This window comes from Eleginops maclovinus, chromosome 6 (assembly GCF_036324505.1).
Source record: "Eleginops maclovinus isolate JMC-PN-2008 ecotype Puerto Natales chromosome 6, JC_Emac_rtc_rv5, whole genome shotgun sequence".
NCBI lineage: Eukaryota > Metazoa > Chordata > Actinopteri > Perciformes > Eleginopidae > Eleginops > Eleginops maclovinus.
Window position 1 is genome coordinate 3,278,728 of NC_086354.1, and position 26,564 is coordinate 3,305,291.

The 26,564-nt window shown below is 41.1% G+C and overlaps 1 protein-coding gene across 1 annotated transcript in view; it reads right to left on the bottom strand.

Moving 5' to 3' along the window:
- The window catches only part of si:ch211-267e7.3 (ADAMTS-like protein 2), a 39,983-nt gene that overhangs the window by 2,318 nt on the left and 11,101 nt on the right, over positions 1-26,564 (bottom strand). The window contains exons 2-18 of the mRNA XM_063886517.1: positions 26,291-26,380; positions 18,380-18,483; positions 13,753-13,828; positions 13,537-13,639; positions 13,282-13,427; positions 11,618-11,741; positions 10,407-10,487; positions 9,172-9,347; positions 8,741-9,098; positions 7,597-7,654; positions 5,302-5,592; positions 4,162-4,262; positions 3,757-3,883; positions 2,374-2,587; positions 902-1,057; positions 524-694; positions 128-304 (exon numbers count right to left, since the gene is read on the bottom strand). Of these exons, the coding sequence (XP_063742587.1) occupies positions 128-304; positions 524-694; positions 902-1,057; positions 2,374-2,587; positions 3,757-3,883; positions 4,162-4,262; positions 5,302-5,592; positions 7,597-7,654; positions 8,741-9,098; positions 9,172-9,347; positions 10,407-10,487; positions 11,618-11,741; positions 13,282-13,427; positions 13,537-13,639; positions 13,753-13,828; positions 18,380-18,483; positions 26,291-26,380 (2,553 nt within the window). The remainder of the gene's footprint in view (positions 1-127; positions 305-523; positions 695-901; positions 1,058-2,373; positions 2,588-3,756; positions 3,884-4,161; positions 4,263-5,301; positions 5,593-7,596; positions 7,655-8,740; positions 9,099-9,171; positions 9,348-10,406; positions 10,488-11,617; positions 11,742-13,281; positions 13,428-13,536; positions 13,640-13,752; positions 13,829-18,379; positions 18,484-26,290; positions 26,381-26,564) is intronic.

A 26,564-nucleotide genomic window follows, 5' to 3' on the forward strand; every position in this document is an offset into this window, starting at 1 on the left:
TTTTTACCTCCTTGAATCCTTAAAATATGGGCATAAAGGTTTGACCTGAAGTGAATTTCTTGTTCTCTGTTTTAATTTGAGATGTATGAAGGAACAGGAATCTGGTCTGGGCCAGCTGGACAGTTACCTGGGACCAGGACGTGGTGAACCACTTGGAGCAGGGTCTCTGGAAGCAGGAGGAGCTGCTCTCCGGTCTGCTGCTCTGCTCACAGCTGCTGTCTGGAGACTCTTTGAACACACCAGCCTCCAGCCCGGCACACACCACCTGCCGCTGCCGCACCCCACGACCACATGTAGCATTACACTGACGTACACACACACACACACACACACACACACACACACACACACACACACACACACACACACACACACACAATGTTTTGCTGATTAAATACATTTCGTTTAGCTGTCACTTTTATCCAAAGTGACTTACGCTAATGTGATGAGTTTCATATGACTTTAATCTTTTGAAAACAACAACTTTTTTTTGCTGAAGCTGCAGGTGTACAGAATGTTGTACCTGTTGCCATTCCTGTTCCACCCAGTGGGGGGCGCAGTCTCTGTCTCCACAGGGATATATGGCCAGGGGGCGCAGTGATTGGTCACACTGCTCCTCTGACATCACCACCCCCTCCGACGATCGACACGTCACCGCGCGCGCCATCCTCCCCTCTCCACACACACCGGAGCACTGGCACACACACACACACACACACACACACACACACACACACACACACACACACACACACACACACACACACACACACACACACACACACACACACACACACACACACTCTTTTTTATTAAAATGCAAACATTTGGGAAGTGAACTAAATATTAAGGGGAGTGTGTGGCGTGTTAGTGTTCAGCATGTGCGTGTTGTTAAATTCACAGGCCCCCAGTCGGAGAAGGTCCATCTTCTGTCGCAGGGTGGGGCTTCACATTCCTCACTTTCTATTGGCTGAGAGGACTTGTTACACAGTCTCATCTCCATGGAGCAGCGCACCTCCCGAGTGCGAACGGCCCGTGAGCCACAGCGCGCTGAGCACTGACACACACACACACACACACACACACACACACACACACACACACACACACACACACACACACACACACACACACACACACACACACACACACACACACACACACACACACACACACACAGGTGCAAAGATCAATACTCTAAGTCCCTCAGCTGTCTGCATTATGTTACCACAGTCTAAACTCAGCGCTAAATCTCCAGCAGCTGTCTGGTAATTATAGCACCGTCTCTCTCTGTCAGAGCCGCAGGATGCTAACAGGAGATCCCACTGACTGAAGAACACAGTCAGACATGCAGAATACTGCTGCAAAAATATTTTAGTTTAGTGAAAGTTTGAAAGCAGCAAAGGGTGAGGCTGCCTCCCTCTGTGTGGAGATCCTGAAGAGCCAGCACCACGTTTGAAAGATTACAGATCCTGTGTGTGCAAACCTTTGAGCTGTATTTGGCTCTCCCAGTGATTTAAGATTAATAAATGGATGGATGCCATGATTATAATGTTGTTCTTTTAGTTGTAGTTCTTAGATTTCATTCCATGCAGCTTCAGCTTCAGGAGAAAGTTTTCAGCTGCAGCAAAGTTATCAGTCATATTTTCAGTTAGTTATTACTTTTTGTGTTATACACTTTTTTGATACTATTGTGAAAGTCTTTGAAGCTACATGTTCAATGCAGCGCACACTGGTAGTTCTTCCGTGGTTGCTGCTTGATGTTGTTTGCTGCTTTCACCACAATAATATAAGATTGTTTTGGAGCTATCAGTGGCTTTCTTTGAGAGACACAGTTGGAAGGGAGAGACAGAGGGGGAGACATGTGTCCCAGGCAGTAGCTCAGATTGTAGACTGAATCCGATCCAGCTACAGTATATGGGCTGCCTCCTCTACAAAATGAGTTAAACAATATCACATTTTGTGTCAGGCACTCTGAGCTAACAAGCTGGCAAATGATGTCCTATGTTTATCTAATATTATGTTCATTTATTATGATTTATTGAACATTTGACTTTACTTTGTTAACGTTTGTATCTTATTTTGTCTTATATTTTTATTTGTTATTCTAATTTTTCCTTGTGTGAACACCAACCTGTCCTATACTGTGTATCTTTTTTCCTGGTGCTGATTAAACACCTGAAGTTTCCTATAGGGATCAATAAAGGTTTATCTTATCTTAAGTTATATTCATTAATACACTTGATTTTATTTATATATTTTTTAATTCAATCTAAAATGGAACAACTGTCACATAAAAATATTTCACACTGGGATTTGTAAGGTCTTTCTGACATCGTAATTCCTGACGGTATCAATGGCTGGGAGTGTTACCTCTGTCCACTCGGACACCTCCCACTGGGGGCCGCAGCTCTGGCCGTGGCAGACCTTCCTATTGGCCGGTTTGTGGAGGTCATGTGACAAACACAGGGAGTCGTAGACGGACGAGTCGAGTCCAGGCGACAGCATCTTCCAGCAGCGCACCGTCCGATACTGAACGCCCTCGCCACACGTCCGGGAGCACTCACTCCACCCACTGGTCTCCCACCTGGGGGGTGTTTAACACAGTGAATAAAATCACATCAAGAGAGGTCATTCCTAATTCTACTGTCTTGATTTAGTGTAGAATGCCAGATAAACTACTGCTCTACAGTAGGTTGTATATGTTAATGTCTATGGTCAGATCCTAATCCAGATATTAACCGTCCTGTATTTGAGCTGATTGTACAATGTTCTGTGCCCCCAAAACATGTATTCTCTGCCACTGACTTTTCTGCCATCAAAACTTTAAATGACACTGACATAATTTACACAAATACTGTCAATTAAAGATTCATTTTCAACATTTTACTCAAAAACTAAAACATCAAAATAGGCTTGTTGTATGAAAATAAAGGATGCCTGTCCTCTTTCAAGCGTCAAACTGTTTCCCAGTGATCCTCCATGTCTGTGAACTGTCAGGGTGAACACTGTGAGTCATGGAGCGTTACACTTTATAAATGATGATATATTGTGGACCCATCATCGTCCTCTGTATTCAAACTTATTACAGACAAGGAGTCATTTGGGGTCATATAGGGCGACAGTGGCTGCGAGATATTGCGGATCGTCTTTCAACCAGAAGTGGGTTGTGGGTTCGATCCCAGCCCGAGCAGTCAACATGTCGATGTATCCTTGGGCAAGATACTTAACTCCGATTTGATCTCGATGGCATGACCAACGGTGTATGAATGTGTGTGAAAGGTAGTTCCCTAGAGCAGAAGTGTACTGCTCTGTATGAATGGGGTGAATGACATGTAGTATGTAAAGCGCTTTGAGGGGTCAGAAAGACTGGATAAAGCGCTATATAAGTACAGTCCATTTACCATTTGTTGCTATATTTTGAATCTAGTGGTAAGTGGTAAGTAACACATGAACACGATCTAAAGTTTTTTACTTGCTTTTGTTAGTTATGGTGTATAAATGTTGTTTCTGTTATTACAAGTGTTTCTTGTTCTCAGGTTTCTCCTGCTAAATAGAGTTGTTATCTCAATCAGACTACTTGAATAAATCAAGATTAAATAATAATAGTGCATAATGTATCCAGGTCTGTGATCTCTCCTGAGCAAACTATGTTTTTATTCCCATTTTGGAAATAAAACTTTCCCAAGGTCTTAGGACAAACAGCAAGACGGACGGACGGACGGACAGACGGACAAACAGACAGACAGACGGTACCTTGGAGGACACTCCTTCCCGGTGCAGAACTCATGTGTGGGCTCAGGTCTGGTCAGAGAGTCACAGTAACTGTCGTCCACCTCACTGCCGTCATACCGCACACACAGGGCATAGCTGGTGGTGATACCTGGGAATACACACACACAATAGTATGAACCTTTAGCAGGATCTGTGCCCGTTAACATTAGTCATCCCTCACTGCAGAGAGTAATGCATTGTGAAGTATTGCCGTGGTTACCTGCATTAAATGACATGTCTCTGGTTCTCTGAGGTGCAATATGAAACCTCCAGCACCATCCAATCACATACGTATATTTTCTTTAACTAGGGTGCACAAGCTTTCAACAGCTACATTGTCAAAACAAAGAATGAGTGTGTGTAGTTGCATGTTGTGAGTGTGTGTACCTGTTGTACAGGTGGAGCTGCAGGGAGCATAAGCAGAAACCTTCCAGCGGTACATGTCAGCCAGACTGATGTCAGGCTCCAGACCCACATCAAAGTCATTACTGCAGAGACACAGACACATCATCGTACTTCCTTTATATACGATACAACTGATCATGCTGTGAGTTCATTCAGTTATCTAACAGTGAGTGAAACTACTGGAGTACAGGGTAGTAGGGTCACACTATTTGGAAAAAATAACAAATGGCAATTATTTTGACTGATATTGCAGTATGATTAATATTGAATGGATAGATCATCATTTTTGCATCATTATTCTCATGATCATTGAAAAATATATCAAAGGGGCCCTTTAATGCTCATCTTCAGGTTCATACATCAACTGTATTTAATGTCTCTCCTGGGACATGTCTCCATGCTTTAATGTTCAGAAAGCTCTTTATGTTTCTCACACTGCCTGTGCTGCAGCACCTCTTTTCACCCTCTGTCTGAAACCAGAGCCCAGTCTGCTCTGATTGGTTAGCTGGCCGACTCTGTTGGGATTGTTCAACCACTTAGAGATGACCCGCCCCTAGCCTATCACGTAAAATTTGTTGGAGCGCTAGCCAATAGAAGCGCAAGTGTTACATATTGATGTCACTATTAAACGGAAGTAAACAAAGGAGTCTTATGGAGGCGATTCAGATATTTTAGCCACTGCAGACCATTTACATGCACTAAAACCTAAATAAAGGGAAAACCCCCCAAAAGGCCTCTTTAAAGTATCATGATCTGAATATTTAAAGAAAATCTGTACCAAACAATTATGATTTCTTTACACCATAGAATAGGATTTGTGGGCCAGTATATTTAAATAAAAATAGTATGTACACATATAAAGTCTTAAAAACATATTGTGTGTCCTGCAATTTGAATATTGCACCAGGCCATATAACAATTAATGTAAAATGTCAATTAATTGTGAAGCCCTTAAAATGCAGGCAAGCCTGTACACAGCCATTAAGATACCAGGTCTTGGACAGGACTGCTCCTAATGACTTACAAAATGATATATCATGTATTTTCTTATCTTATATTGATCTATTATTGCTATAACATGTTATATTTGCTCCTATAGCACGGATACCTATTAGCTCGTACCTCTCAGTGTTGGCAGCCTGGACGGCGGGCCCCTGCTGCAGCTGCACCAGGAGGCCAGTGTGTGTGCCACTTTCTCTCTCTGTGTGTGTGACAGAGTGTGTGTCTGTGAGCATGTCTGAATGTGTGTCTGTTTGTGCTAGTGAGAGTGGATCAGTGAGTGTGTGATCAACAGAGTGTGTGTTTGACTGAGTGAGGGAGTGTGTGTGTAAGTGTGTCTGGTTGTAGTGCAAGTCCTCCAGCAGCAGAAAGGGGGCGTCTTCTGGCAGCGCTGCAGAGGACACGCAGAAGGAGGAGATTATTGCAAAAGAAATCCAGGATATTATTCAGATACATCTTTTTTTAAATGCTTTTATTTTATTTTTCTTCTACATTTGTGTTTCTACATTTTGGAATGTTTGCTTCGTTCTTTAATGACTATTTATTATTTTTTTCATTTTTGCTTTACTTGGCTGAACTCTACATCTTTCAATAAAAAAGTGGCAAAGGTATAAATGAAAATATGCAAATATTTCCAGTAGAAATGTCCCTTTGTATCATAACATGACATTGTATTTCTAACCCTTAACAAAGTTTTTATTTTGACTGTTGGGGCTCAGTCTCTCAAAAGTAATCTTATAATATATACATACAACCCCGGAAATTAAGAGACCACTTCAGCATTTTCATTTTCTCTTGTTTTATTATTTATAGATATGTCTTTGAGTTTTTTTATTGTATTTTATAAACTATCTGTGTTGGAATTCAACAAACACTGGAATGGCTGCCATACATGTAGAGATAAAGATTTAAGAAGAAATTTGAGTGCTCTCTTCATTTTTTCCGGAGCTGTATGTATATATACAGCGGGTAAATAAGTATTGAACACGTCAGTATTTTTCTCAGTAAATATATTTCTAAAGGTGCTATTGAAATGAAATGTTCATCGGATGTCGGTAACAACCCATGCAATCCACACCTGCAAAGAAATTAAACCATAGATGTCCATAAATTAAGTTATGTGTATTAAAATGGAATGACACAGGGAAAAGTATTGAACACGCTTACTGAAATGTATTTAATACTTCGCACAAAAGCCACCGTTGGTAATGACAGCTTCAAGACGCCTCCTGTATGGAGAAAGTAGTCTCATGCTCAGGTGTGATTTTGGCCCATTCATCCACACAAACCGTCTTCAAGTCTTGAAGGACCGTGGGCCTCTTCTATGAACTCTGATCTTTACTTCTTTCCATAGATTTTCTATTGGATTCAAGTCAGGTGATTGGCTGGGCCATTCTAGCAGCTTTATTTTCTTCCTCTGAAACCGATTGAGAGTTTCCTTGGCTGTGTGTTTGGGATCATTGTCTTACTGAAATGTCCACCCTCGTTTCATCTTCATCATCCTGGTAGATGGCAGCAGATTTTTATCAAGAATGTCTCTGTACATTTTTCCATTCATCCTTCCTTCAATGATATGAAGTGTGCCAGTGCTGTATGCTGAAAAACAGCCCCACACCATGATGTTCCCCCCTCAAAACTTCCCCGTTGGTTTGGTGTTTCTGGGGTGATGTGCAGTGCCATTTGACCTCCAAACATGGTGTGTATTATGGCATCCAAAGAGTTCAATTGTGTTCAATCTGAGCAGACTATATTCTCCCAGTATTTCACAGGCTTGTCTAAATGTTGTGCAGCAAACTTTGAACGGGCTTCAACATGCTCTTTCTTTAGCAATGGAGTGTTGCGTGATATTAACTTGCACTGAGAGGCAGGATTGCTTTCTAACTACTGATGGATTTCAGCTGGTGTCTTGGCTTTCCATGCCTTTTTTGCACCTCCCTTTCTTCATGTGTTCAATACTTTTTCCCTGTGTCATTCCATTTTAATACAAATAACTTAATTTATGGACATCTATGGTTTGATTTCTTTGCGTGTGTGGATTGCATGAGTTGTTACCGACATCTGATGAAAATGTCACGTCAACAGCACCTTTAGAAATATATTTACTGAGAAAAAATAGTGACGTGTTCCATACTTATTTTACCCGCTGTATATGTATATATATATATATATCCACATTTTTTGTTAAATCTTTATCTCTACATGTATGGCAGCCATTCCAGTGTCTGTTGAATTCCAACACAGAGAAATGTTGTCAGTAGTTTACAGAATACAATAAAATCAAAATAAAATGAATTTAACTCAAAGACATGTCTATAAAAAGTAAAACCGGAGAAACTGATAACGCGGAAGTGGTCTCTTAATTTTTTTCTGAGCTTTATATAGAAAAACCTTCATCAGTGTCTCCTACCAGGGAAAGGCAGCACCAGAGTGTTGTCATCTGCAGCGGAGGGCTCGTCAATCGAGTTGGAGGAACTTCCTTAATGTACAAAAAAATCAACAGAGAGAAATATATCAAATACATACAGAACAATAATGTCAGACGGACAGACAGCCACGTGTAAAGGGATTTGTTTCTTAAAGCATGAGGGAGGATAACTATGTTTCCAAATCTGTCAGAAATCGTGCTCTCCTCTGTCATTGGCAAGGACTTATTCTTTATTAGGATCCCCATTAGCACGAGCATAAGCGTTGGCTATTCTTCCTGGGGTCCTCACACACACAACAAACATTAAACAAAACTAAAAGCAAAATAGAACAGCTCATTTCAACATATGAACAATGGTATACGAAGTGAAACAAAAATGGTCATCACATTTTAGCCATCATCACAAGGCCAAACCACAGGCACAGTTACATTGTACTCTGTAATGCTCATATAATGTTTTAGCAACCTTTTCAAATGTACTTGAGAATTTTCCTGAATTGTAGACTGACTGTAGTAGCCATATTTCCTTATCATCATTTTGGCTTTTATGTCAACCAAGAGATATCAAGAGCAAGCAGCACACAGAAGGAAACATAGTTTGTCCACCAAAGAGTTTTATTTGAATTATATAATCATTAAAAAAAACACATGGTCACAACTATATCAAAAAAGTGTTTTTTTAAAAGAAAAATAATATGAATCCAAAGCCACGTTCAATTGTGGAACTCCTTCAATCCGACCCTGACAAAGCTGGTTTTCTGATTACCATCCTGCATATTTTATTTGAATAGATAAGCATGTTATGACAATACATCAATGTTCACATTTTCACTCTAACGTGATATGTTTATATAATGTTGTTTTTTGGTTTCATTATATCTTTTATAGCAGATGTTTTACTTTTGACTTCTTATATTATAAATAAAACTAATTTATATTTTATTCTATTGTTTTTTGTTTAACCTTTAAACAAAGGTTTATACAAATATCAGACTTTTTTTCCCCCAGGGACAATTCAAGTATTCCAAATAAATAAATAAAGGGTTAAACTATTAGAACACAATGTGTGTGTGTGTGTGTGTGTGTGTGTGTGTGTGTGTGTGTGTGTGTGTGTGTGTGTGTGTGTGTGTGACTCACGGTATCCAGAGGGTGCTGGGGGTCCTGGCTCCTCCACATCATTATGCCTGAACACATGACTGGTGACATCAGCAGCTCTGTACAGCAGGATGGCAGCAGGAGGAGGGGGGCTGGGGGTCCTGATCTCCCACACTTCCTCCTCCTCTTCCTGTTCCTGCAGCTGAACATCTGATTGGTGATTGACAGATGTCCCGCTCCCTCTGCTGTGATTGGTCGCTATCACATCCCCGTTCACCCCACTATAAGTGAGGTTCACATTTCCTGTAGTGAGGATTTCTGCAGCGGTGATGTCATCAGGTGTGCGGGGGATGGTATATTCAAAGGTGATGTGGGGGAGCTTCCCATTCAGGTTGTAGTACTTTGTGACCAGAGAGAAAATCAAGAGTTAAAATCCTTCATTCCTTCATGTGTGTGCGTGCGTGTGTGTTTACCATAACATTGAGGCCCTGCAGCGTGGGTCCCTGGGCGATGATGTATTCCAGCCCATCAGAGAACACGTTGCCTGGACGACGGTATTTAATCACTGTTCCTGCCACATGGAAGTTTTGTGGGTTGTCAAACACTGTGTTTCCGTTGAAGAAGAAATGACCAGCTTCATCTGACAGGGCTGGATAGAAAGGGAAAACAATGGTAGGGCGGGGGGGACTCAATCAGTGCTTTCTAGAACTGGGTTAGAACCCACATGAAATGATGCGACTTTCAAGAATTTGCAATAAAGCTACTGGTTATTGTTTTGGAAAGACCCTTACGAGTTAGTGTTAGTGAACTCTACAGTCAATGTTTATCTAGCTAACCTCATACAAACCATTGTTAACATCGTAAAAGAACTCCATTTATTCTCAGTTTAATGACCTTAAACGTCCCCTATTATGCAAAATGCACTATTTGATGTCTTTCATACATAAATATGTGTCCCTGGTGTGTAAGGAGACTCACAAAGTGTCAGAGAATACAACCCTCTCTCTTTTTTTCCTTACCCACATCTCTAAAACGGGGGTACAAACGAGCTGATCCAGATTTGCCATCCTTATGACGTAATAAGGAAAATGTGGGCTGGCTTTACATTAAACTCCTGGCAACGTCCCACCCACGTCACAACCTATCGTCCCCAATATACAGTTGAATACCCTCTGTTTAGGAAGTAATATGGTCTGTGTTTACACTAGCAAGCATCGCTAACACTCAGAGCTAACTCTGTTCTGGGGAGACTGTGTGTAATATAAAGGTCCTCTCCTTGTGGTAAACCGAGAGAGAAACGTTTGAGCTCCATACTGCTTCAGAAATAATGCTGGATGTGGTTTGGAACATAATAAGGCGTTTAATCACAGCAGCGTTTAGCTGAGTTTCTCCCAGTAGAAAACTCTCTTCAGAGGAGAGATCGTGACGCTCCAAAGGGGCGTGGCCAGCAGCAGCTCCAAAGGGGCGGGGTCAGCAGCAGCTCTAAAGGGGCGTGGTCAGCAGCAGCTAGTTCATTTAAAGCTACAGTCACAGAATCAGCACTTCAGGAACAGGGCTGAGATAGAGGGGGGTGAGGCATGCTACAATGGAGGATCTGTTTGCTATTTTGAGCAAAACACTTCACAGACATGTTTTGTAGAGATATGGACCTACAATATATTGTTCAAATATAGCATAATAGGAGACCTCTAAAGAAGTGGGCTCTTACCGAGGATGTTCTCGGTCTTGTGTCTCTCGATGATCTGAATGTCTGAAGCTCCAGCAGGGATGTTGGTGATGAACACATAGCCTGATGAGAGAAACACCTTTACACACAGGCACCACTCTCAGGTTATGAGCTTATCGTCAGGGAACAGCGTACACTCATTGTGTACTAAACAAGAGACGGACAAATGGCTAAAACGTCTCAAACCCGTTGCTTCTGTTGGGTCACAACCAGGATACAGAAATCTACAGAACCTCCAGGGTCAGTTCAACTAGTCTCCACTCATAAGTGGTATATCACCACGCAGAAATGTTAGTTTTTATACAGTGTGTTCAGGTTTTACAGGCTTTGAATGACTACCCAATAGGAGGAAAGCTGTATTATGGGTTATCTGTGGTTAGAGCATTATAAAAAAAACATGTTCTATAAAATGTCAATTGTGTCAGAAACTGGACAAATAACACTTAAACAGTTTGCATGGATAGATACTACAACACTCCAGTGGGGAAAAATGTGTTTCTGTGATTTAAACATAGTGTTAATTACATTATTGAAAATTGTGACAAATTAATTAAGATAAGATAAAGATAAGTATTACTTTATTATCCCAAACTGGGATATCTTTGATTTTTTAAATAAACATATTTTTAATTAAATAAATACAAAATATTTAACAATAAAGAGATAAAAAGGATTTCCTTCAAAAATAACTGTGACAATGTGTGCATAGAATACTGTTGACACAACAGGGGAGTCTAAAATGTACCTTTAATATAATAACGTCTGACACCTCTCTATACCTTCATTGAGAAAATATAAAATGAAATGACTTAGATGTAATCCTAATCTCTTTTTAGGTTATATGTTCTTGTTTGTATTCACACTGTGGGACTGCCAGAAACGGTATTTCAATTTTCTGTATGTATAACACATGTGGAGACTTTGACAATAAAGTGGACTTTGACTAATCTGTGTACAGTGTTGTCATTGACTGGAGGCCCTTATCTTCAGTAAACATGACTAATGTAATGGTGTCTTCGCAGGTTTTACCAAAAAATGCTCCATATATCTGGAATAAACTCCCAGAGAAATGCAGGTACGCTGCAACTCTCATTCTTTGCTTGGATCTTTTCTGGTTGCTTCTGCCTTTTATTAAATCAAATAAGTATTAATATCTGCATATCTGTCTGCATGTGTGTTTGTGTGTGTGTTACCTAACTGTGTGAGTGCCTTCCTGTATGATCCAGAGATGCGCTGGCAGGATGTCCCGTTGCCTCCACACACTCCACACCTGTCTACTGCCCTACTGCTGTACAGCTCCCCATCACAGCCCACAGCCTGGGGGAGAAGAATGACAACACTTCAAACCAGAGGTGGGACCAAATCATTGTTTGGTAAGTCACAAGTCAGTCCTAAGTCTTAGCAGTCAAGTCCAAGTCAAGTCCCAAGTAAAGACAGAGAAGGGCAAGTCGAGTCCAAGTCCCAATCTTTTTCAAGTCCTGAACAAGTCATCATGTACTCTTCACTCGATATTGCAATTATTAGACTATCGATCATCATTTTAACATCAATCTAATCTACAGTCTAATTTTATAAATACAGTTTGAAATATGTTCAATGTTTCTGTATTGAAATCTTTTAGGATATACACATGCGCCCTAAGACCTTCAAAGTATCTCAGAGAAGAAGTGAGAGTGAATATTGGGTTTGAATTGTATTAGCACGGAAGGCACCAATGTGACCATAAAGTTAGTAAAGCGCCTTGACCAGTGAGGCATATGAGCTGAGTGGATGTCTGAAAGCAGTGCTTGAGCATGTTACAGTACGTAAACATGTTCCTTTAATTACAGTGAGAACTAACCTGTGCCACAGTAATGTGGCAATGAGAAGGTTGTTTTTCTCTCAGGTGTTGCCTCTGTGAGTGTGTGTGTGTGTGTGTGTGTGTGTGTGTGTGTGTGTGTGTGTGTGTGTGTGTGTGTGTGTGTGTGTGTGTGTGTGTGTGTGAAAATAAGAAGATGTCTGATGAACTTAAGATGAATAGCATTTGTAAAGTCAACTTTGACAACAGTGTGTTCGACATCTGTGCACAACTACAACATCTGTGCAACAGAAATCAGTACAGTTGAGAGAAAAATACGGGTACAGTCATCAGGAACATTTATTTTTCTCTGGTTGTGCCTCCAAATGTAAGGGTGTGAGAGAGAGAGAGAGAGAGAGAGAGAGAGAGAGAGAGAGAGAGAGAGAGAGAGAGAGAGAGAGAGAGACAGAGAGAGACAGAGAGAGACAGAGAGAGACAGAGAGAGACAGAGAGAGACAGAGAGAGAGACGCAGACCAGACGGACAGCTCTCGACTAGGCTTCCCTTCCGCGGCGCAATTGCATCTTTTCCGTAGATGAAATCCGGGAAAATCGTGAATATTAATGAGGGGAAAACCGGGGATTATCCAATCACGTTGGTTAACTCCCTGATCCAATCCAAAAAGGCCAAAATCCGCCACATGATTGCATCACTCGCGCTTGCCTGCCGGCTCTCGCACTTTACGGTCTTTGGGGCTTCGCAGGTTCGCATTGCAGGGAAGGATGTCCATGATCAGGAAATTTAGTGTTTGACTCGAGACATGTCAAGTCATTACAATTAAAAGAGGCAAAGTCCGAGTCAAGTCTCGAGTTAATAGTATTCAAGTCGAGTCGCAAGTCATGCCGAATTTGATCAAGTCAAGTCTGAAGTCCTTAAAATCATGACTCGAGTCTGACTCGAGTCCACATGTCTGCTTCAAACCATTGGGCTCATTATCTAGAGGATTCATGCAGCCAAGAATCGAGGGTAAAAATGGGATAAACCAGAAAAATAAAATCTGATCTTCTCCATGTTGGGTTACCTGGCATTTCCCCTCTATGCAGACTCCGTGGTATTTGGTATCGCGGCAGAATGTACCATCATGGGCCGGAACCAGCAGCTGCCGCTCCCCACTCATGGTGGTACACTGCAGGTCACATGGCTTGTTGGAGATGCTGATGTAGTCAGCTACACAGGAAATGAAACAATTAAAAATATATTTATTGGATGGAAATCACAATTCAAGATTCTTGTAATCAAGCCGACACAATTCAGAGACTAAAAGATTGAAAGGTACCCGGGTAAAGAGGGATCCACTGGTAGTATCTTCTTCCAAAGGCTTTAGAATTGAATTGGGAACACTGGTGCTGTTTGAAGCTTACACTGGGGCTGGGACAGGGCTGGAAACACACAAAAACACACAGAAAATACACCTGCAGATTAATGTCTGTTCTACAGCGAGTCTTAATGAAGAATGAATCTCTTGAGTATCGGAATCAGTGCAGCGTCGTACCTGGAGAGGACAGAGCTGATACTGTTTGGGAGATCCGACACAGTAGGAACTGTTTATGTTCTGGGTGGTGGACAGCCTGAGGCAGAGACACAATGTCATTAACATACTGCATTACATGCACAAGAGTAGAGGCAATGGACGTCCAACACTGTTATTGGCTTATCAATCTAGTGTAGCCGGAGCATGCAAGAGCAACTTCAGTTACTGCTTAGTGTTTATTCCTTTCTAATCGGAAACGGAAGCATTTAAGAAATATTTTTCGAATTGTGTCTTTGTTCTTTTGTAGGATGAATTAAAGGGTATGTTCATGTTCAGGGTTCATATTTGTATGTTTTGCCTCTATTGTAACATGTCTCCATGCTTTAATGTTCAAAAAGCTCTTTATGTTTCTCATACTGCCTGTGCTGCATCACCTCTTTTCACCCTCTGTCTGAAACCAGAGCCCAGTCTGCTCTGATTGGTTAACTGGCAGGCTCTGTTGTGATTGGTCAACTGCTTAAAGATGTGTCAGATATGTCCAACCTACTACCTCAGGTTTTTTTTTGTGTATAAGATATATCAATCCTCGCGAATATACAAGATGGCATCGCGGAAGTAAACAACAACGCGACATCGAAGCTGTGGAAAAACAAAGCTGTCTCTGCCGTCTGATGATCTTTACGACACGATTTCCTATTTTCTGAGTAATTATATTGTTTTTAACAAACAGAAATACTGATTTCGGGCATCACTTTAAAATATTATGGGGAAAATCTGCAACATTTTACGGAAATAATTGACATTGTGGTACGGTTCGCATCACCAGACACCAAATCAAATTCCTTGTTTGTTTAAACGTATCTAGCAATAACCTTGATTCTGATTCTGCTGTAACCCGGTTTAGGCAAAACCCTGCTAGCCTTTAGTTACAACGTGTTGGAGCACGAGCCAATACAAGCGCCAGTGTTACATAGTGATGTCACTATGTTCCTGAAGTAAACAAAGGAGTCCAATGGAGATGTTTCAGGCGTGTGTGGGAGAACATTTTTTAATGCATGCTTCTTGGGTAATATACCGCTGTCTGTGGCTCTTTTCTGGCTGTAACAAAAGCACATTTCCCCTCTGTGGGACGAATGAAGGTATTCTGATTCTGATTCTGAAACTCCCTCTGAGGGAACAGAGGGATGTTAGCCTTTTAAGACCATTTACATGCACACAAACCTTTATAACACACTACAGGGAAGGGAACATAAGCAGAATAGGGCCTCTTTAAATTACTTGGGTAAATGTCATTGGAGCTATTACTAATGTGGTTCCTCTTTATTGGTAGTAGTTAGTCAGAGGAAACATGACACATGATCAACATCAGCTGACTCTGAAGAACAGTAACAACCTGAATGTGTTTTTGATGGTTAGGGAGTTACGATACATTATTCACTTTATACCAGCTGAAGGGAACACATCCCAAGGGTCTCTGGACTTTCAAAATATTTCAGAATTCCCCACCTTGTAACATGTGTTTGCAAAAGCTGAACCAAGAAAAATTCTGTCTGACAGTGGTTTAGTTTATAGTGAACATGAAGGACAGATAGGAGCCCATTGCATCTGTGTGCCATTACCATGCACCCCCCACACACCTCCTCTGTCCATCTATCCAGGTCTTTCTTTCTCCAGCCCATCCTCCTACGCTGTTTAGGCAGTAAAGAAGGAGAGACTGCAGGGAGAGGTGAGCTGGAGGTCACTATGTGAGAGTGTCACATCTAATTGGTAGAAGGTGATGAGGGTAAGAGGAAGAGGAGGGAGAGAAAAAGGCGTGAAGGGGAGGAAATGACCAACAAAGAGTGTGGGAAAAAGAGGTGAAGAGGAAAGAAAAAAAGAGTAGAAAATAAGAGGGAGAAGAAAGAGGGGCAGACATGAGGGGAAGGAGAAGAACAAAGACAGGAGGAAGAAAGGGGGAGGAAGGCCAGCAGTGAGGGCAGGGTGGCGTTAATCTTGGTTGACAGACATTTCCGCAAGTCTGACAGGGAGAGGTCAAAGGTAACAAGATGGCTGCAAACACACATTCTATCAACGCTCTCCCTCACTTCCCTCTGCCATGTCTCTCTCTCTCTCTCTCTCGCTCTCTCCCCCCCATGTGTTATGCATTTCTTTACATATCTGTCCTTTGGGTCTGTACATACATTATGTGTACAAGACATGAATTAAACAGTCAATTTAGCATCAAATCCTTCTAAGATTTCCTAAACTCCCTTGCAATACAAACGAGTGGTTGTCCACTTTTGTTGTTTGGTACTCTCGCTCAAACAAACCCACTCTTGCTCTGGAGGGGGATTGGTGCAGCTTAGGGTGTGTTTATTCAAAAGTGACATTGTTGTGTTATTTGTACATTTGTATTTTCCATCTGCTTAGCTGGCGTTAGATGTGCAAAAACAGACCTCTCAGAAATCACAAAGTAATGACCCTATAAATATGTTGAGTTGGTCTCTTCCAGTTGGCTAACAACCTTTCTTATGCTAAAAACAAGCACATTTAAAAGTAGAGTCTGAAACAGGCTGATTCGGATTAATTATATCATGTAAATGGTCTGCAAAGGCTAAAATCTAAGGGAGTTTCTCTTCCACACACTCCCCCCTGCCTGAAACACCTCCATCACACTCCTTTGTTTACTTCTGTAGCACAGTGGCATCACTATGTAGAACTCATGCTTCTTTTGGCTAGCGCTCCAACACATTAGCCCTTTCTAATTTCTCAAATGTTCCCCTCCTCGACTCCTCGGTCCTCCGGTAGTGACCCGGAAATCGATTTCAGCGCGCCTTTTTGAAGGACATCTAATTTCAATATGAGGACGGCGCATCGAGGAGGCTCTCTGGAGGAGCTATAACCGAGGATACACTGATGTATCCTCCGGGGATTGTATTTCCGGCAACAGTGATGTTTAACAGAGGTGTGATGCACGCTGGACTTATCTGAACCAATGACAGCTCTGCAAACTGTTCAGTTGTGATTACAAGTTATTTCAGAGGATCAAATGCGCATCAAACTTTCTGCCTTTTACCGTTTGTCACTAATCACACCCCCCCTGGATATTAGCCTACTAATGTTTTTAATACTGTGAGAACAGCTGCTGAGGTCCGTGCAGAAAGCAGAGCAGTGTGTGTACTATATACAGTATCACTGAGTTTATATAACAAACATTAATCTCTTTTAAAAGTAGATATTTTTCATAAAACCATGTAGTGCTTCACATAATGACATACACAGTGGCTGTAGCCTGATGTATTACATGCTTTAGGAGCTGTAGGTGTGTGTCGTACAGTGTGCGTGTGTGTGCATGTGTGTGCGTATATGGGGCGGACAGACAGGACAGCTCTCAGCTGGTCTGGTTACCCCTGCTTACTTTAATAGTTGTAAATAAAACCGTTTGGCCAGTAATTTAATTTCCCCATTGTAGCGACCAGAGAGAGGAGACGGAAATATATCCAGTCTCTGATGGTGTTACGTTATTACGAGTGCTCTGATACTTGTTTGATCCTGAAATCGTATAAATATATATAAATACACATATATATTTTTTAGCATGTCAACAGGATATTCCATAGTTAAATCCATTAGTTTCATGTTATGACAAATATTTCCCTCTTAGTCAAATCATCCCGGCGGCTGTCTGCACCTGTAGCCTGTTAGTGTCTCATTATACACATTGTGAACGAATTAAAGTACAGATGTAAATTGTCATGAACACAGTTATCATCAGACAGAGAGCTCCTGTGCCTCCTGTCATCATTAATGGACGTTGCTTCAGAATGACGCTCAGAGGAGAGGATTTCTCATTTCTCTAAACGCCTGTTGCTTCCAGTCCTCTCTCCTCGGTTCCCCTCCACGACTCCTCCGCTCGCATCTCCTGTGGGCGGGACTAAGACGCAAGGCAAGGAGTCGAGGAGGGGAAACTGAGAAATGAGAAAGGGATATTGTACATGTTAGGCTAAAGGACGGGACAGCTATTAGCAGTAGACCAATCACAAAAGAGCTGGCCAGCTAACCAATCAGAGCAGACTAGGCTGGTTTCAGACAGAGGGTGAAAAGAGGTGCTGCAGCACAGGCAGTATGAGAAACATAAAGAGCTTTTTGAACATTGAAGCATGGAGACATGTCCCAGGAGAGACAAAATAATTATATGAAAAGTAAATCAAATATAAACTCAACATAAACTCAGCAAATATAAATATTGTCTACAGCTGACAATATGGGCTGATATTTTATCTAGCTTGATGTACATTATCACTTCAGTGTTTCAGTCTTTCATTTCTCTTCAGCAAAACAGATTCTGGTCTGTTTGCGACTTTTGATAGGAATGACTGAAACTTTATATTTATTTTATTTATTTATTATATTTATTTGAGCAGTTCAGCCCATCTCCACCTGTTACTTCATGCTTACTTCTTATATTTCCTCCAAGCTGTGCCTGGTTTGCACTTCCACAGGTGCTTGAATAACATTCACATGCGTTTGCCCCCTGAGACTGTGCTGGTTTCTGAGCTTGCATTTAGTTTGGCTCTCAACATTTTCATAAAATATAGTAACATAGATAGAAGTAATATTCCCTCTATACAAGTGTGTATTCAACAATATCGTTTTTTGGACATACTACCTCTGTATGAGACAGTGTCTCTCCTGACTCCTCACTCCTCCTCCACAGCTCCTGGAACAAGAGGACCAACTGGACCACTCTCCCCACCACTGAAACACCTCCTCCTGCCAGAAAAGATACACAACAGTCAGAAACTACAGTTACCCTCTGATGGTTGTATGCCTCCGCCAGCCTGTAATGTTGCAGTTCACATACAGGTCTGTCCAAACAGTCCATTTATCCTATTAAACCTCAGTGTTAAACTTCAAAATAAGTGTTATCAGCCGATGAGCACTTTGTGGAAGAAATCCCCTGCTTTCATTAGAACATTAGCATTAGATCAGCAGTCCAAATGATGCTGAAGCTAGAACGATCCTCTAATCCTATGGGAAGCTGTGTAAACAAAAGATGGCTGATTTGTCTAAAGAAAGACTTGGGTTGCAGTGGAATTGTCAGTTTAGCTTAGGAAGGTTCCTAACGGAGTGAAATGACCCGGAAGTACCTCAGTGATAAGAGCTGTTGGAATTCTCTAGATCAGACCTGGGCATTCTACGGCCCCGGGCCACAAACGGCCCTTTGGTTGACTCTGACCGGCAGTGTGAGGTTCATTGGAAATTACAAAATAAACATATTTTTTTCGATTTGTACCTCATGCATGGACTAAAGCTGCATTGCTTTTATTTTGAAGATGTTTTTTATTCAGGTACATAATGACGCAATACCAGGGGTGTAGTGGGCGTTGGACGCGGGGGTACGCCGTCCACCCACTTCTCCCGACGTGATATATAAAAAAATAATAAATATAAAATAGCTTACAACTCAAATGTCAATCCGGAGATATTGGTAATGGTGAGAACAACCTACATAGGCTACATAAGACATCCCCAGTATCTGTCCGTGACCTATATTGGCTACGACATGAACATAACATGAACATTCGATAATCGTCATCAACCTGAGACTTAAAACAAGACAAAAAAACAACAACGAGAACGTGGATGTGATGTGTAGCCTATTTTGATTTCAGTGTGGTTAGTGTAGTTATTAAAATGTCAAATCGACAGAAAAGTATTGATTTTTATTTTCGGAAAGATGTCAGCAATGAAATTCAGGAGCCAGAGACGTTGACTGAGCCACAAGCCAGCACCACCACCGAAGTTCCCACATCTTCTGCTAATGCTAGCGCGGAGGTGGTGGGGAGCTCCCATATTTCTATGGGGAGCTCCGACAGCTCACCGTTCGCGATCTGGACTGAGGAGATGTGGAAGAGAAAAAAGGAGGTCTATCCCTGGATCGATGCAAAGGACGGGAAACTGGGCTACAAACAAACAATAATCTATATGACACCTGTGTGTATTTCTGCATGTTAAGCTGAATATATGTATGGCTTTTTGGGTGTGTGTGTGTGTGTGTGTGTGTGTGTGTGTGTGTGTGTGTGTGTGTGTGTGTGTGTGTGTGTGTGTGTGTTTGGGGGGTGACGTCACAAATAGCGTACCCTCACTTAAAAAATCCCCACTACACCACTGCGCAATACGTATATCAAGTATTTATTTACTTAAGTAAAGTTAAGTAAGTCGGAGGTAAAACTGTGTGTTTAGTTTGCAGGGAGCATATCGCGCTGTTTAAGGACTACGATTTGAGTCGGCATTACGAGACGAAACACGCGGAGAAATACAAAAACTTGACTGATGCTGAAAGGGCGCGGGCATCAGAAGCTTTGCTAGCTAAGCTGCTGTGGTGTATTAAATCTGTTCAGTTAGTCACTCTCTGAGGTCATACAGAGTGCAGGGAAGATGTCGTTCAGGGGCCATATGGTGGGCAATCGGATGTCGCAAAACAACGTCCGAAATACGTTAGGGGGCCCCTATGAACGGATACATGTCACTTCAGTGAGGCATACATTGTCATTGATTACCTCCTGTGAGCACACACACTTTGGACACGCACACACATTTTATTCTATACATTGAATGCACAGTTCGGGGGGACTTCCACAATTGGCTCTGGGAACCTCGTATTGCCCGTGTTGGTGTCTGATACTATGCTGTTGTAATAAACCTTATTATATACAAGCTGGTGTCTCCGGAGACTTCATCATCTTAACAAACATCGCTACAAGATATACCTCACTGCAAAAGCAGCAAGGCTTTTTTGCCAAGCTTCACACATCCAGGGATGCAGCAACCAAGACCAGATTTGTGATATCCCACAAAATCGCTAAAAACAGTAAGCCATTCTCAGAGGGGGAGTTTGCCAAATAGTTCTTGGTGGACTCTGCAGCACTAATATGCCCTGAAAAAAAAGAAGCATTTGAGCAAGTCCCGCTGTCCAGGCGAACTGTGACGAGAAGGATCGAGGACATTGCGGGGAATCTGGAGCTTCAGCTGCAACATGAAGTGGCACGTTTTGACTTTATCTCCTTGGCTTTGGACGACAGCTGTGATGTCCGCGACACAGCCCAGTTACTCCTATTTGTCCATGGGATAACGCCGGACTTCAAGATTATGGAGGAGCTGGCAGCAATGCGGCCGATGAAAGGGACAGCGACAGGGAGCGATCTGTTCACGCAGGTAAATGCGTGCATGGACACGCTAGGACTGAAATGGGACAGACTGGCAAGTGTCACAACAGACGGCTGTCCAACTCTTACAGAGGTAAAAATGTTGGACTTTTGAAACGTATGCAAAATACAGTGACTGAAATCGATACCGATCAGAAATGGTTTTTTTGCATTGTATTATACACCAACATGTGTTGTGGAAGTCAGTGCTAAAAATGGACCATGTTATTGATGTTGTTACTAATATAGTAAACTTCATCAGGGCACGGGCATTGAATCACAGACAGTTTTGTCGCACTTTTGGAGGAGCATGAGACTGAGCATAGTGACATTGGCTACCACACAGCTGTCAGATGGCTCAGCCTGGGCAAAGTGCTAAAAAGAGTTTCGGACCTGAAGGCAGAGATTCGAGAGTGTTGTGAGAAGAAAGGCAAAGACATCCCAGAGCTCTCAGATGAGGACTGGGTGGCAGATTTTGCATTTGCTGTTGATGTGACTGCACTGATGAATGAACTGAACACCAAACTGCAAGGCAAGGACCTTTTTGTTCATGAATGCACAGCCTGGTGAAGGCTTTCATGAGAAAGATGCGGTTTCTTTCAAGCCAACTGGAGAGCAACACTCTCACTCACATGCAAACCCTGAAAGAAGTCACACCATCAGCTGATCACCACCGCAGGTACTCATCCATGTTAGGAGCATTGCATGGTGAGTTTTCAAGGCTATTTGAAGATCTCCCAACAATCGAGGATGAAATGCTCATTCGATGTACTCGTTAAAGCCCAGCAGAGACTACAGTTCTCTCACTGAACAAGAGAAAAGAACTTAAACACACCAAATGAGGTGGTTAGACTACAAGTGTATGCATGTAAAGGTACCAACTAGCAGTGAACTGGGGCACTTTCTTTGGAAGCCTTTTTCTCAAAGTCACAGTTCAGTGATGTTCAGTGACAGTTCAATAATCTCGCTGAATGTTTGGAGCACAGAGACGATGTTGTGATGTCTTTAGAATGCTAAGAACCTTTACACAATTTTCCAACAGTATATGAAACTCAAAATGTGTTTTGTAGTGAATGTGACTGAAAATGTTCACTAATATGAGTCACAGATGGAGAACAACGTTCACATTTTGTTTACCATTGTTTTGGGAATTTTGATTGAATAAATGACATGTTTTGTAAGACAACCTCACTATTTCATTGCTTAACTATAACATGTACTCTTACCAACCTGTCAAAACAATGCTATTTACTGCTTTAAAAATATATAAAAGCAGTAAATATAAAGAAATACAATTAATATTATGCAGACTTGAGTTCAGCCTTTTGGCCCGGGCCCTCCACAATATTTTTTGTTTCTCATGTGACCCCATGGAAAAAAATAATTGCCCACCCGTGCTGTAGATGATAGGAAAGGAGCTTTGAAACTTCCTTCATAACCTCCTTTAGCTTCGGAAACACTGGATCTTCCTTTACGAAAGGAAAGGAGAAAATGCTGTCCCACAATGCATTGCAGCCGCAACATTTACCACGACACAACATCTGCCGTTCACGGAAACAAACGATCGTGACGGAGAAATGTGTATCATGAAAGTTACGGTGCTCATTAAGCAGTTTAAAATGTATGCTGTTACTTAATAAAGGGCTCTGTTTTCAACGTTCAGCACTGTACTAATCAAAAGGAACGTTACTTTTTAAATGAAATGATCAAATCAAGTCCACATTTCTCAGTGTTTGTCACAAGCATAGGTTTTACTTTGCTTTTTTATTTCTGTACAATTCCAACCTGATGAAGAATATATGTCTCTCTGTTGTCCTCGTTCATAAAGCATAAGCAGCCCCATCAGAGCACGGTGCAGAGTAGATGCACTTTCAGTAGTCCGCTTTATAGAAGCTGTAGTTCCCCACAGCAGACGCACATTAACAACGTGCTTCGTCATAAATACGTGGGATAGTGTAAGTTGGATTCTCAAAGCACCACAGTCTCTTTTCATAAGTCCTTTTGAATTCTCCTTTCCACTATTCCTTAACCCCGTGACGTTTCACGCAAAGGTCAAGGAATAGTGGACAGGAATAGACGATAGGAGCTGATTTAGGAGCCGACCGTACCCCTGTTGTCGAACCACTCACTTAGTGAATGTTGACGATATTTTGAGTCAGCGGCGCAGTCTATTTGGGTAGTGTTCACCAGCATGGCCAGTCAGCAGAGGATTAAGGGGTGGTTTACTCTTTTTCCCTTAGAAAGGTTTCTAATGGAGAAAAATGAAAATACCTAAAAGGTAGCCATGATTAGTTCTGTTTGGATCATCTAGATCAGGGGTATTTCACCGAGGGCCACATACAGAAAAACATACAGAAAGGTCTGGGCCCCTCACCAGACGTGAGGTATATTGCCTCATAAGTTAAGTTATAAGTTAGCAAAATCAATCAAATTTAAGTAAATTATGCCTGATACTTGAATATGCTTTAAGAAACAAACAGCCTCCATCGCAGCTCTCTGCAGGGTTTCATTCATTGAGTTGGCAGCTCATCCCTTACAACAGAAGCCTCAGATTGCTTATAATAAGAGGACATATTAAGGGTCTATTTCAAGCTTTTTAGGCAAATAGTTTTTTTTTTATCAACTCAAATTTGTTAGAAAATGTTTTCATCTTTAATTGATTTGAAAAGAGGGATTTTTAAAGCATGAATCCTACTGTGTAATAAGCATTAACATATATATTTAAACAGTACAATATAAGAAATGCACTAGTTTGGTGGGCCATACTGCATTATGTTTTAGCATTTACTGAGGGCCGATTGAAAATGGATAACGGCTGCATTTAGCCCCCCGGGCCACAGTTTGCACACCCCTGCTCTAGATGATAGGAAAGGAGCATCCATGCTTCCTCCATAATCTCTTTATCTAAGGATACACTGGACCACCTTTTGACAAGGGAAAGGAGATAATGCTGTCCCACAATACCTTGCAGCGGCAACATTTAAGGTGTCGCACCATTCCACCATGAAAACAACCATAAAACCATACTGTAGGTTCTATATGTATTCAACTCAAACCATACTGTAGCTTCTATATGTATTCAACTCAAACCATACTGTAGCTTCTATATTTATTCAACTTAAACCATACTGTAGCTTCTATATGTATTCAACTCAAACCATACTGTAGGTTCTTTATGTATTCAACTTAAACCATACTGTAGGTTCTATATTTATTCAACTCAAACCATACTGTAGCTTCTATATGTATTCATCTTAAACCATACTGTAGCTTCTATATGTATTCAACTCAAACCATACTGTAGCTTCTATATGTATTCATCTCAAACCATACTGTAGCTTCTATATTTATTCAACTCAAACCATACTGTAGCTTCTATATGTATTCAACTCAAACCATACTGTAGCTTCTATATGTATTCATCTTAAACCATACTGTAGCTTCTATATTTATTCATCTCAAACCATACTGTAGCTTCTATATGTATTCATCTTAAACCATACTGTAGCTTCTATATGTATTCATCTCAAACCATACTGTAGCTTCTATATTTATTCATCTCAAACCATACTGTAGCTTCTATATGTATTCAACTCAAACCATACTGTAGCTTCTATATGTATTCATCTCAAACCATACTGTAGCTTCTATATTTATTCAACTCAAACCATACTGTAGCTTCTATATTTATTCAACTCAAACCATACTGTAGCTTCTATATGTATTCATCTTAAACCATACTGTAGCTTCTATATTTATTCAATTTAAACCATACTGTAGCTTCTATATTTATTCATCTCAAACCATACTGTAGCTTCTATATTTATTCATCTCAAACCATACTGTAGCTTCTATATTTATTCAATTTAAACCATACTGTAGCTTCTATATTTATTCAACTTAAACCATACTGTAGCTTCTATATTTATTCAACTCAAACCATACTGTAGGCTCTATATTTATTCTATTTAATATTTCACACTGATTGTACATATTATATTCTGCTTTATATTTTGTTTTTGTTTATATTTTCTGTACATTTTTTGGCCATGCTATTTTATTTCATTTGCTATTTTTATTTTATTTATTGTAATTACATAGATTTTTATTTTTCTCTGCAACAAAAACATTTCCCAAATTGGGATCAATAAAGTAATTGTATTCTATTCTATTCAATCGTCATCAGCATAATCCATTTCATGCCGTATCTTGCCAAAGTGCATATCTTTTTTGAATTTTTGACAATATGTTAAACCAAGGCAGAATAATCAAATGAAGTCTCAGCTGTGACTGCGTTGTGTTTGTGAGGTTTATTTTCAACGTTTAATGGTGATGTGCACAATAGTAGATGTGTAGGCCTAAAAAGACGTGTATATATTGGATTAAGTATTATTTATTTAAATCATTTTGTACAATCGTACTTTTTATTCATTAGGATTAATGTTGATTGATAGGTCAGGACAGCAGGATGAGAGCGAGCGATTTCCTTTCACTTCTTTTATTCAAAGCCTGGTAAAGAAAGGATCTACAGTATGTTTCTCTGTTGTCCATTTTTAAATTAAACAACATAATAAGAAAACACACGGCAAAGTCTCCAGGTGTGCTATTTGTAGTCCATCTAAGGACAAATATTGTTTCACCACGTCATTTCAATAACACCAGCTTGCGCATCATTCTTAAGTTTCCCAGTGTCAGTGCAGCCTAAATCTGGTTTAATTCTCCCTCATATCTTTCTTTAACCCTGTGATGTGTTTCACAGAGCTTTAGGAAAAGAGAAAGAGTCAGAGAATCTCACATCAGAAATGTGTGTGAGCAGAATGTGGTTTGAGAGAAGTTCTATCTGCTTTGAACCGGACTCAGCCCGTAGTGACATGGAGCTTCACCACGCTGCATCACATCATGGGAGAGAATCATTCCCAACTCAGGAAGGGGCTGAACTTCATCGCCAGACTGCGGATGATGAAAGATTGTAAACTCATGTGGGAAGAGGAAGCCTTGTGGAGGGAGATTCCCAAAACAAGAACACCAGCAGGACAGGAGACGCGTAGCCACAGAGGGATCCTGGGGTATGGGCTGTATGCAGTGTGTTTTAAGTTACAGGGATGTAAATATTGCTGTTACTACGTCACCTGTGCACCCCTGGGTAATCCCAGCGGTCACATTACGTAGCTTACATGGAGTGAGTGAACAGCTGGGGGGAATTAGGAACATGGATGTGTGTGTGCATCTGTGGTGATTATTGGTTGTACAGCTTCATTTTTACAAGCTTTTTATCGCATATCGTTTTGTATATTATTCAGACTAAATGGCCTCACGTTACAGTCACACACACCTTTCTGAGCAGACTTCCTAGAGTGTGTGAGTGTTGTTACCTTGTTGCCTGTCTGTTTGACATGCTGAATCCCAGAGCAGTGTGACTGTAGATGGGTGCTACGTTGCTCCACCCTCCCTTCCCTTCTGTCCTGGCAGACACACACCACACACCATATACATGATCATAGAACGTATTTACCCCACATGTATCAGACCACTAAATCTTAATTGAGTTCAACTGAACCTTTAGTGAGCTTGCGGCAGTGATTGGACCTGTTTTCCTTTTCATGTAAGCACGGGGCCAAATCTAACTTTATTGTTAAAATGTTCAGG